General features: G+C 36.1%; 1 protein-coding gene across 6 annotated transcripts in view; it reads right to left on the bottom strand.

The window, feature by feature from the left end:
- Nucleotides 1–12,408, bottom strand: part of Ttbk2 (tau tubulin kinase 2) — a 160,109-nt gene that overhangs the window by 96,891 nt on the left and 50,810 nt on the right. Inside the window, exons 2-4 of one of the 6 annotated variants that reach the window (XM_003475448.5) lie at nucleotides 10,163–10,261; nucleotides 7,799–7,934; nucleotides 1,773–1,920 (exon numbers count right to left, since the gene is read on the bottom strand). In XM_003475448.5, the coding sequence (XP_003475496.2) occupies nucleotides 1,773–1,920; nucleotides 7,799–7,934; nucleotides 10,163–10,164 (286 nt within the window). In that variant the 5' untranslated portion in view covers nucleotides 10,165–10,261. Of the gene's footprint in view, nucleotides 1–1,772; nucleotides 1,922–7,798; nucleotides 7,936–10,162; nucleotides 10,262–12,408 lie in introns of those variants that run through there. The other 5 variants (XM_063249552.1, XM_023567543.2, XM_063249553.1 and 2 more) reach the window with 5 other exon arrangements.

Here is a 12,408-nt window from a genome sequence, read left to right as displayed (position 1 = left end):
TAAACTCTAAATACTATAGCAATTTATTATTTAAGAAAGGATGTGCATAGGAAATGGACTGAGAAACGGGCAATTTCATTCTCCATCACAAATTGCTTCTATTTCAGGAAGTTACAAAAAAAAATTACAGCGGAGCAGGTAGCCTCAATGAAGTAGAGAGGCAGGTGTGGTTGCTACTGTTGCTATTTGCTGCTTCGCTGCCTCCTACCTGTTCTGCGATGCCCCTCTGCAGTGCCACCTTGCCTGGAACTAGCCAACTATGCTCTGAAACCTCTATAAACTGGGAGCTGAAATAAACCTTTTCTCCTCTAACTTTGGGTGTCAGGTATTTTGTCTCAGCAACAAATAACTAAGCCACCTTTTTCTCTATTTCCCAATTTTTTATTTTTCTTGTAACAACATTGTCTCCCTAATTTAGCATGCTGTGGAAAAACTAAGTTTGAACTAAAAATTACTATTAAACTATTATAATTTTATTAGCAACATGTTATATTCAGGTGAGCCAACTAGGTGAGAAACTCACATAACTGAAAACATTAGGACAAACAGCAATCATCCTTATTTAGTTTAGATCAAACATTTTAATCTTATTAATACCACGTCATTAAACATTACAAAAATAAATACAAACTAGCAATGTAGTCAGGATTATACAAGACTGGACTGGCATCAGTCCATTACTTGATTCGGTAGTATAGTAAGTCCTAAATGTACAGAAGAGTTCCATTCCAGGAGAATATTCCTAAATCAGATTCGCTGTAAGTCTGATAAAGTGAGTCTTACAAGTCTTTGACACAAATATTCACTGCTTATGGCTTTGTGCTAGCTAGCCCTCCACATCACCATTTTTCCTCTTGCTTCAGACATCATGGGCTCTGATTAAGCTCTGTACTACTGTCCACTCTCACACTGTCCTTTCTTGCACATACCATAATCACACAGCAGCACAATTCCCAGCACACACATGAGCTACTTTCAAGATTTGTACACATTTATGAATGTTTCTAATGCTAGGTCCCTTCATACGTGTGAAAGCTCACTACTAGAATGTTTGTATACTATAAAAATATAGGGATTTGAAGTACTAAATGGACTTCAAAAATGACAACAGGTTGGGGCTGAGGATTTAGCTCAGTGGCATAAGTGCCTGCTTTGCAAGTGCGTAGTTTGTGAGTTTAATCCCCAGTACCAAACAAACAAACAAACAAACAAACAAAAAAATGACAACAGGACAAAAAGAGTTATCCTCTAAAACTGAAGCTAATGAGAACCCATAGTGATAGCATTTTTTAAACTCATCCTTTCAATTTGAAAATAGCTTCCTTAAGGCAATTCAAGAATGTTTAACATCCAAAGGCATGAATAGAAACATCTCAGAGGTATATTATGCCTGTTTAACTTTTTTCAAATGGCAAGTTTTACAGTAACAGATTTAAGAGAGCACTTCTTTAAAAATGTGTTTTCTTAGTATGTGTTTGTGGTACAGAATAATGATGTTCAATTAGGACAACATTTTCTAAATCAGCAGAGTATTTCTACTTATCAAAATGTCACTCATCCCTACTCACCATGAAAAGGAACACTTAAACTTCAATTAATTTGAACAATCACACACTGATATTATTACTAACTAGTAATGAAATTTTCAAGGAAAAAATGCTCAGTACATTTATACCTATCTGATAACAGAATATTCAATAAGGAATAATTGAAGATTATGGAGACAAAAAACAAAACAGCATGCAAATTATAAACTGCACAAAGAAACTTACCTTGTAATTTTTTCAAAACGGCAACCTCCATTTTCAGAACTTGCTTTGGTTGTTGAGCTGATTCCACCTTCAATGCGACATTTTCCCTGGTGAGCATGTCCAAGGCATCGTAAATTTCTCCAAAGCCCCCACCCCCAATCTTTCTCAACTGCACAGAAAATAAGAACACACTCAAAATTATGAGAAGATTCTAAGTGAGAATCAATTCACTTCTTACATTTAGAAAATAACATAATTTTACAATCCCTGGGGTTTTTTGTCTTTCAGTACTGGAGATCAAATCAAGATGTACTTTACCACTAAGCTACCTCTTTAGAGCTTTGTTTATTTTTGAGACAGGTTCTTAATAAACTGACAAAATAGGACTCAAATTTGCAATCCTTCTGCTGGGATTATAGGCACAAGCCGTTAAAATCAGCTTATTATCCCCATTTTTTTGGTAGGGTGGGGTACCAGGAATCAAATTTAGGACCTCATGCTTGCCAGGCAGGTTTTATACCACTGAGCTAAAATCTCCAGCCCCATTTTCCTCATTTGATAATAAAATATTTCAGAAGCTAGGTATGGTGGTACACACCTGTAATTCCAGCACTTTAAGACCAACATAAACTGAATAGGGAGACCCTGCCTCAAAAATCCAAAAAACAAAATAAATAAAATAAAATATTTCAACACTGTTAAATTAGCTATGTATATTGCAAGAAAAAAACAAATGTCTGAAATAACATCAAATTTCCCAAATCTGTCCATTAAAAAAATGAAATTGTTTTAGTCACATACAATTTTTTTGTGAGCATTATTTTTATTGGCACAATTTATAATAAACTTATATATGCATTCATTTTGTTTTCTGGAAAGCTGATTGTTAAAAATTATGTAACACCAATGCTTATGGATTAAATTTTAAAGTTTACCATTACATCAATAAATGAAGTAGAAGGGACTGGGGATTTAGCTCAGCGGCGTAAGTGCCTGCCTTGCAAGCAGGCAGTCATGAGTTCGATCCCTGGTACCGATAAAAAGGAAAAAGACCAATAAATAAATAAATAAATAAAGTAGAAGTGAAAAATTTAATTCCCTTCCAAATTACATGCAAGATGAGGACTAGGCCTCACCAGATTTGAAAGTATCTTCTCCCATCCCAGGTATCTTTCACTTTTCTGGGGAGGTGGATACTGGGGAGAATCACATACGATTTTAAAATATGGTTTATAGTTAAAATCAGAAATGTTGCGCATGTGTGCACTCACACACATATATACAATACAGTACCTGAAAAAATCACTTCACACAAATGTCACTCAAATGAGATTTGTTGTCTTTTTTTTTTTTTTTGAGACAAGGTTTAACTTTGTAGTTCAGACTAGCCTTGAACGTAGGCCAGGCTGGCCTCTAATTCACAACAATCATCTTGCCTCAACCTCCTAAATGCTGGGATTACAGGCATCCATGTTGTTTTCACTCTAAAACAGTCACTGTCAGACTTTTTCAACCATAGATTCTTTTGCCAACTGAAATCATATCTGCAATCCATCTGGCATACATGAGTAGTTCAAAGTAAGCAGCCAGCACCCTGCTACCCCATTAGGTACTCTCTCCTCTCAGATATAACCAACAGGCTCCAAGGAACAGGAATAGAGCTGCTCTAAACTATCCCAGATCTCACTGTATATCCATACACTGAAGAAAGACTGAGCTGTAATCACTTTAAGCACTTTCATCAAACCCTTAATATACTTCCTGATAAAATGTTAGTTTAACTGGGGGACAGTAGGATCTTAGTCTGAATACCATGAATAAATTCTGAACAGATAGTGACAACAGAACCTGTAAGATTCTGATGAAAAACTGGAAAAGGGTGATATACTCTGAGCAAGACACAGCAAAAATCATTTTGTTTTTGTTTGGTTTTTATTTTGAGACAGTCTTGCTAAGTCACTAAATTGCCTAGGGTAGGTTCAAATTTCAGATCCTCTTGCCTGAGCCTCAAAGTACTGGGATTAATGTGTACACCACCACAGCCTTTGAGAAACCACCCTCATTCCATTTCCAGAAAGGAGGTCATCTTCCCCTTATTATATTATCAAACAGGGTATGATAAAATGTAGGAAGTCATCAGAAACATGGGGTCTAAAATTCTAACCTCTCAAGGGACCCCAGTTCATGTCTTTTACACTTTTCCCCTGGAATCTCACTGATTACTATATCCAGGCTGATTTCTTTATCATCTAAAATTTATCTGGGAATTATCGGTTTGATCATCAATTAACCATTTTATCAGGTCGTACATCAGATATCACTTACATCATTCTATTGCATTTTAATTCATGTTACTTAACTTTCCATTGTCAATGTCCTATTTTACTAGAAAAAGTAAACCAAACACAGGGATACTTGTCCTAATTACGTCCTCACAACACTTGGCAAAATGCTAATTACATAATTATTATTTAACTTTATTTGCTTTGTATGTGTGAGCCATAATTGTTCTTTATTTTTGTTTACTGAAGGGAATACAATGAGGAACTACACACACACACATACACACCAAGTAACAACAAAAAAGAGTATTAAAATAATGATACACACTATTGAAGGGATGTCCTTTTAATTATGGATTGATGAGAGGTGGCTTATTGTTTTACTTCAAAAGGAAAAAAACCTTACCAAATGGCAGAATAAAACATCTAAGCTGAAGCAAATGATTTTGTTCCATAGTCTGTTTCTATCATACCATTTGAACATTAGAACCATTAGTTTATTTTTATTATATTGTTGAGAAAGACCTAAGATATTACAATGTTCCCTAAGCAAAGAAACAGAATCAGTTTAGTATTACAGTGGTACACAGATTAAAAATAAATTAGAGGGTTATGGCAGACAGCGTTTTCCAAAGATGGCCACCAACAATATCACCATCCTTGTTCTTCATTTGTGATAATACTCTTTCCCTTAAAGAAGAAAATTGTGACCTTGTCACTCCTCCATTTAGAAGCAGAGTCTACTTTCCCTTTTCATTAAATCTGGGTCAACCTTGTGACTGTTCTAATCACCAGAAGAACACACTGTGTGGGCTCTGAGAAGAGCACTGAGCCAGCCTAGCACTTTGGCTTCTCATCTCTGGAAAGCAAGCTACCATATAAAAAGCATTGCTATCCTGAGAAGTCATAGCCTGGGAGATTTGCTGGAAAATGAGCCACTAAACTGAAGCAAGTGAGAGCAATAAAGACTCCAAAATTCCAGACAAGGGAGTAAAGAAATCAGTTGGGAGTGGATTTCCAACCCAACCAATGCTGCTATGCCACAAAGGTCAGAGACAAATCACCTAGCCAAGTTATTACTAATTACTAGTTCTCAAAATTGAGAACAAAATAAAATGATTGTTTTAAGTCTCTGTTCTGATATAGCTTGTTACACAACAACAGATAACTAAAACACTACTCTTAATAATTTGTCTATGGTTTCTTACTGAAAATGTCATTCTTTCTTCCAGTTTGAGGGATAAACTAGAAGAGGGATATATTAGCTCTCATTACAAAGATAACAATGCCATCCCAAACAAGTCTTCACTTGTCAGCTTCTGATGTTTCCATAAAGAATAGCCAACTTATACCACAAAACTTGGTAAGATGCTCTCCCCAAACTAACATTCAAGTTTGACCTACATAAAATGTTAGCAACTGCTATTATCTCCTTGTATCAAACTATTATCATGATGTGGTTTTTACAGTCAAATTTTGAAAGCATACTGACTTAGTGAGTAAAATATACTGTACTATAGAAACAAAATTTTATTTCCCCCCAAAGGAAACTAAAGGAAAAAAAAGTGTTGCGAATGTAGCTCTGTAGAAGAATATATGCTTTGCCTGTGTGAGGCTCTTGGTTGAATATCCAGTTGGAAGAATGAATATATAGAGACTTCCCATCTATTAGTTGATTAAAAGAACCATCAAAATAGCTTTGTGAAACCTGCTAATGGAATAAAACTGTGGTTGGAAAAAACTGAATAGCAATAAAAATACTTAAAATGTATTCAAAACAAATTAGCTCCTTTAAAAATAGTAATCTCGGGCCAGCGATTTAGCTCAGTGGCCTAAGCACCTGCCTGGCAAGCGCAAGGTTGAGAGTTAGATCCCTGGCATCAAAAACCAAATAAATACATTTTTAAAATTAAAAAAAATTGTGGTCTCGCCAGATGTGCTCAGTAGGGATCCTGTCTGAAAGCAAACAAACATGCTGGCTGCGTGTGGTGGTGCACACCTGTAATCCCAGCACTTGGAAGGCTGAGGCAGAAGGATATTTATTGCTGCAAATTCAAGGCCAGGCTGGGCTACATGATGAGTTCAAGGCAGCCTGAATACATAGCAAGACCTTGTATCAATAGAAAAAAGCAAACAAATAAAATAGTAATCTTAGAAAGATGGCCAATTCCAAGTCCAGGACCAGGTATAGCACTGCACACCTGTAGTCCCAGTACTTGGCAGGGTGAAGCAGTTGGATTGCCCCTAGTTCAAGGCCAACCTGGGCTACACACAGTGAATTTAAGACCAGCTTGGACTATATACAGCAAGACACTGTCTCAAAAAACAAAACTAAACCAAACAAAACAACCAATGTCAGGTCCAAGGCAAGAAAGCTATTAAAAGACTTAGTACAATATAAGAAGAATTCAGGCAACAATTTGAAGGATATCCCCAAGTCAAATAAGACATTTGAACATCTATTAGGATAATAACTACAAAAACACATGAAATGTTTAAATCCAAATTGTATCTCCAGATAATCAAATAGTTGATTATAGGAAATTTTTCTTTTAGATGTATTTCAGCTAATAAATGAAAGAATGATAGAATACCACTAATTTACAAACTCTAATGAGTCATCAGACCAAGAAAATAATCACCAATAAGTACTAACATCACAAATAAGATGGACAATAAAACATTATAGGACAGCACTCAGAAGGCTGAGGCAAGAGGATGCTGCAAGTTGGAGGCCAGTCTGGGCTACAAAGAATTCAAGGCCACCCTGCACTACAAAGTGGACCCTGTCTCAAAAACACCAAAACAAAACAACTAATCAAAACAACACAAAAAAACTAAATCTAATCATACATTTAGGTATAACTGTCAATCTATATTACATAGATAAGACAGAAAAACATGTCAACACCTCATGGAAGCAAGCATATACCCAAACCAGATTCTACAGGCAAATTACCTAGAAAAAACAGGAAGTGGGATGGAGAGAGGGGCAAAGGGAGAGACGAGAGACAGAGAGACTAAGGAACATAGATTTAAAAGAAACAAGTAATGTCAACCAATTGCAGTACACAGATCTTCCAGGACCTAGATTCAAACTGCTAAAAATAATTTATAAAACAATCTGGGAAATATAGAAACTGAAAAGATACTCGATGTATTAAGAATTTTTTTTTTTTTTTCAGCCAAGTGGTGATTCAGATCTGTGACCTGAGCACTCTGGAAGGCTGAGACAGGAGAATCATAAATACAATTACATCAAGACCGTGTCTTAAAATATAAAACAAAAAAGGGCCTAGGATGTAGCTCAGCGTGGAAGGTCCTGGATTCAATCACCAGTACTAAAAAAAATGAAATTACCTTTTTAGGTGTGCTGATAATAGTATGATTAAGCTTTAAAAAAGAAACCCTTATGATTTAAAGATAAAGACTGAAGTATACACAGAAGAAATGGTAACATTAAAAACTGCTTCAAAATGGAAGATGATGTTTGCTCTACTTTCAAAGACTATTGTTTTTCATTTGTTTTTTCTTAAGTACACTTATTCAATACTAACTATTGCAAGTTAGGACAGTATAGCATTATATGAATATTAACAGAGCTTACTTACAGGAACCATTATGAAAATGCCTGCTTTAGGTAGATAAGCAATGTAGGCACTATTTTCTGAAGAGCTACTACAGCATTTTTCATCAGGCTACCAAAGATGGCTCCTCCGTACCCGCCCCCCACCCCAAGCAATCACCACCCGGCTGCGCACTCACCACTTTCCATCTTTCTTTGACCAGGATTCCAACGCTGAGGATGTCTGGCTGCTCTCCTCCTCCACTCATTGCAAAACACTGATGCGGAAGAACAGCTACATAGGCATCCAGCTCCCAAAGGTGGTTTCCATTTAACCTGGAAAAAAAAAAAAAAAGCAGCTGCTTCTCAGGGATAATTAACACAACATTCTAGCATCAAGAAGCACTATTAATCCTATATATTAGTTAGACTGCTTTAATGGAAAGAGCGAGGGGAATAAATTGTTCCAAAAATGGTTTAATGCACATTTTAAAAACTACATTATCTTTCTACTACAGATGATTGCAAAAGTATAATGTAAAAGTACTACAGTGATTACAAAATTGTTATAGCATGGATACCACAATATTTACAATAACTGAGAATGTGGACTATAGAGCAAGCATGGAGTCAATCCAGATAGACTACTAGCTGAGTAGAACATGCTACCAAAGACATAACTTAAGCATCAATTTATAGTTTGTAGGTTAGAACAGTTTAACATCATTAGAGCTAATTTTTTTTTTTTTGAGGAGGGTGTTTCTAATAGGGTCTGACCTTGAACTCAGTGTGTACCTCAGGCTAGCTTTGAACTCATGGTGATCTTTCTGTCTCAGCTTCTCAAGTGCTGGGATTACAGTTGTGTGCCCAACTCTTTTGAGCTAGTAATATTTTAATATTACAAAATAGCAGCATGACTGCTGGAAGTTCAAGGCCAGTCGGGGCTACAAAGTGAGTTCAAGGTCAGACTACATGGCATAGTAAAACCCTGTTTCAAAAAGACAAAAATAGGAAAAAACAATTTTACAAAATGCACTTAAAATGCATAGGAGATAAATATGAATATAGAAAAAGGCCACTGATTAAATATTACACAATAAGATTACAATAGAAAAGGAATAATATTTTAACAGCATTCTTGCAGAATATGAGGAGCAGAAATAGCCTAAAGAAGATCAAAACTATAACCTAGACTAGAACTGGGAGAGATACAGAGTGACTTTCAGGAAACATTCTTCAGTGGAAAAAAGCAAGATGCATAAAGGGCTAGGCATAACTGCATTTTGAGTAAAAGAGAAATGAATGGTGAGTGTATGTAAATTTTTGCTTATTTTGTGAAAAAAAAAAAGGAAAGATAAGGCGGAAAGAGATGAAAATGATTCTCAGTGATAGGAGTAGGCAAACTTTTTCCCTGGAAGGTCAGAAAAACATTTTAAGCTGTATAGACCATGCACTGTCATAGCTACTCAATTCTGTTACTACAACATAAAAGAAGTCATAAACATTATGTAAACAGATTGAATGTGTCCCAGCAAACTTTTATTTACTAGGGGAAAATGGTAGTTGGCCAAATATGGCCTGCAAACAGATATTTACTAAAATCTACTCAAGAGAAAGGGGAGGGGAGATAAAGGGAATTAGGATAAAAGCCAGACTTCTACAAATGTATCTTACAGTTTTCATTGTTTGAACCATGTAAATGTTTTATATATGACAAAAAATTTTTCCTTCCAAAAGCTAAAACTAACATAGTGGGCTAGGGATTTAGCTCAGAGGCATAAATGCCTGCCTAGCAAGCATGAGGTCATGAGTTTGATCCTGGTACCAAAATAAAATAAAATAAAACCAACATAGTGACAAATAATCAGCAAAACTGGGCATACAGCTGTAATCCCAGCACTTGAGAAGCTCACACAGAAAGATTACCATGAGTTCAAAGCCAGCCTGAGGTACACACTGAGTTCGAGGCCAGACCCTTTTAGAAACACCCTCCTCAACCCAATTTAGGTGATTGTGGTTCATGCCTGTAATCCCAGCACTCAGCAGGCGGAGGCAGGAGGTGGCTAATGGTAATGAATGTGAGAGACAGATACTACTTAGCCTGCCTGACCAATCTTTACATTATTAAATGATCTGACAATGAGCAGTACACCACTGACATTGGGAACCAAAGTAACACTTTGACCCAAAGCCAAATTCTGACTGGCCATTCAGGAGAGGTCTGAGCATCATTGCAAAAACTTTGAAAATTTAACTTACGTTAAAAACGAATCACATGGAAGGCTAGTCAGAACTGGCAATGTGAACATAATTGGTTAGCTAAAAGAAAAAAAAACAATGTTTTCTATATCATTTGAATAAATTTCAAATCTCAAAAAATAATTTTTTAGCAAGGGATTTGAGCTCAGCGGCTTAAGCACCTGCCTGGCAAAAGCAAGGTCGTTAGTTCAATCCCCAGTGCCAAAAAAAACCTAAATAAATAAAAACCCCAAAATAACTTTTTAAATGTTGAGCATGCAATCCATAATTACCAAGCATACAAAACCAGGAAAATCTCAACTTACATATGAAAGGATAACCAAAAGATGCAGGCACCAAGATGACAGATTCAGGACGTATTAGACAAAAACTTTAAAGCAGCTACTATAAAGGAATGTGCACACCTAAAAGTGAACAGAGAGATACAAAGTTTCAGTACAGAAACTAAAGATAGTGTAGAAGACAGTTTATTTATGAGTAAGACAGGCAGCTAGTGGAAGGGCCTGAGATACAGTGGAATGACCAGTCACACTGACGTAAATTAGGAAGAAACAGTGAACTAAGACTCTCGACATAGAATGACTTTCCTCAGGCTACATGGAATACAGCTCACTCCCTAAACAGTACAGCCACTCTCTCCTAAGATCCATAATTTTGAGGAAATTGTAAGGCGAATTAAACAGTTTACTATAAACACTGTGGAAATACTATGCTAGAGAGCCTGAGTCTCAACTGGTCATTTTAAATCCAAAGGCATACTTGTGATAAATGATCACTAAACAATTAAGCAATTCCTGTACCCTACTTGCCTATAAATAATTCTAAACAGAGTGGTTATGTGGCCACTCATCAAGAACTCCACCTGGAAATCCAGGAGCTATTCTCTTTCTCCTTTCCAGTAAAACTCCGCTAACCTCCCTGTCTGGTTTGCAACTTTATTCTTTAAAGTTCGCAGAACCACAGACCCAAAATATTCAGTATCAATGTGAAGTAGTAAGCTAATTTTTTTTCTTTTACAGTACTTGACATTGAACCTCACATATGCTACACGTATGCTGCTCACATATGCTACAAGCTCACTCACTAAACTGAAATTTTAGAAGTGAATACAGTAATTGACACTTTAAGTTGAGGAAGTCAACAGGAGAACTGTCAAACGAAAGAATAAACTCAAAAATAAATCTATAGAAATTATCCAATCTGCAGAGAAAAGATTTTCATACATGAACATAGTCCCCAAAGACCAACGCGACAATACTTTTTACTCTTAACAAATACTTGTGTCATTAAGAGTTGTAGAAGAGAAAAATGTGTAGAATACAAAAAAAACTGAAAAGTAGATAAAATTATCCAATTTGAGAAAGAGATAAAACAGACTAAAGAAGCTCAGTGATCAGGATAACAAAGTAAAACCATAAAGCACAAACCTCACTCCCAAGCACATTATGACTAACCTGCTAAAAATTAAACATAAAGAAAAACACTTTAAAACATTCATATTAAAATATGACTCCTTATTTATAGGGAACAACAATTCAACTGACTGAGTTGGCAGAAACCACAGAGGCCAGCAAGACTAAAAAAAAGTGTATGTGTGTGTGTGCACGTGTGTGCGCATGTGTGTGCACGCGTGTGTGTGTGTGTGTGTGTGTGTGTGTGTGTGTGTGTGTACGTGTACGTGTTAAAGTACTGTTGACTCAGAATTTTGTATCCAGAGAAAAATGTCCTTCCAGGGTAAGGATATTCTCAGATTTAAAAAAAAAAATTAAGACTTTCAGTAGACCTGATCTTAATTACCAAAATAAATAAATAAAAAATAAAAAGCTCTTCAGAGAAAAGGAAACATACTGGAACAGAAGACCAGGATTGAAGGAAGAGGAACAGGAATCTAGGTAAACTGCAGGTCTTGTTGGCACACATCTGTATATAGTGGCCACACTCAGGAGATTGAAGCAGAGCTGCCTTGAGTTCAAGGTCAGCCTGAACTAAATAATGAGACCCTGGCTCTAAACATCAGAAAAAGAAATGTAGGTAAACAGACTAATAATCTCTTTAGTTTTTAAAAGTATATCTCATAATTAAAAGCAAAATTAAAATACTGTCTGAAGGAATTTTCAAAATATATAGATATGAGATGGTTGTAACAAAAAAGGTAGAATGGTAAGGAGATTTAGATGCTTGTGCTTAAGCTTCTGAATTCATCTTGGAGTGGTAATAATTCTTTTTTTTTTTTTTTTTGGTCTTTTTTTTCATTTTTATCGGTACCAGGGATCGAACTCACGACCGCCTGCTTACAAGGCAGGTGCTTATGCTGCTGAGCTAAATCCCTAGCCCCGGTAATAATTCTAACTAGGATGTAAAAGTAGATGTATTTGGCTAGGGATGTCAGTGGGGGAAAGCTTCTACTACCCTCCAGGAGGCCCTATGTTTATCAGTGTGTACATCGGTGTCTGTGTCTGTGTGTGCTGTAAACCAAAGAGAGCATTTTTAAAACCACAGAGTAAAGAAACAAAACAAAACAGAAACTATGCAGAGATGCAAAAACAATTAC

Source organism: Cavia porcellus, unplaced genomic scaffold (assembly GCF_034190915.1).
Source record: "Cavia porcellus strain 051 isolate PalLab524CR breed Dunkin Hartley unplaced genomic scaffold, mCavPor4.1 scaffold_6, whole genome shotgun sequence".
In the NCBI taxonomy this organism is placed as follows: domain Eukaryota; kingdom Metazoa; phylum Chordata; class Mammalia; order Rodentia; family Caviidae; genus Cavia; species Cavia porcellus.
This window is presented reverse-complemented; position numbering and strand designations above follow the sequence as displayed.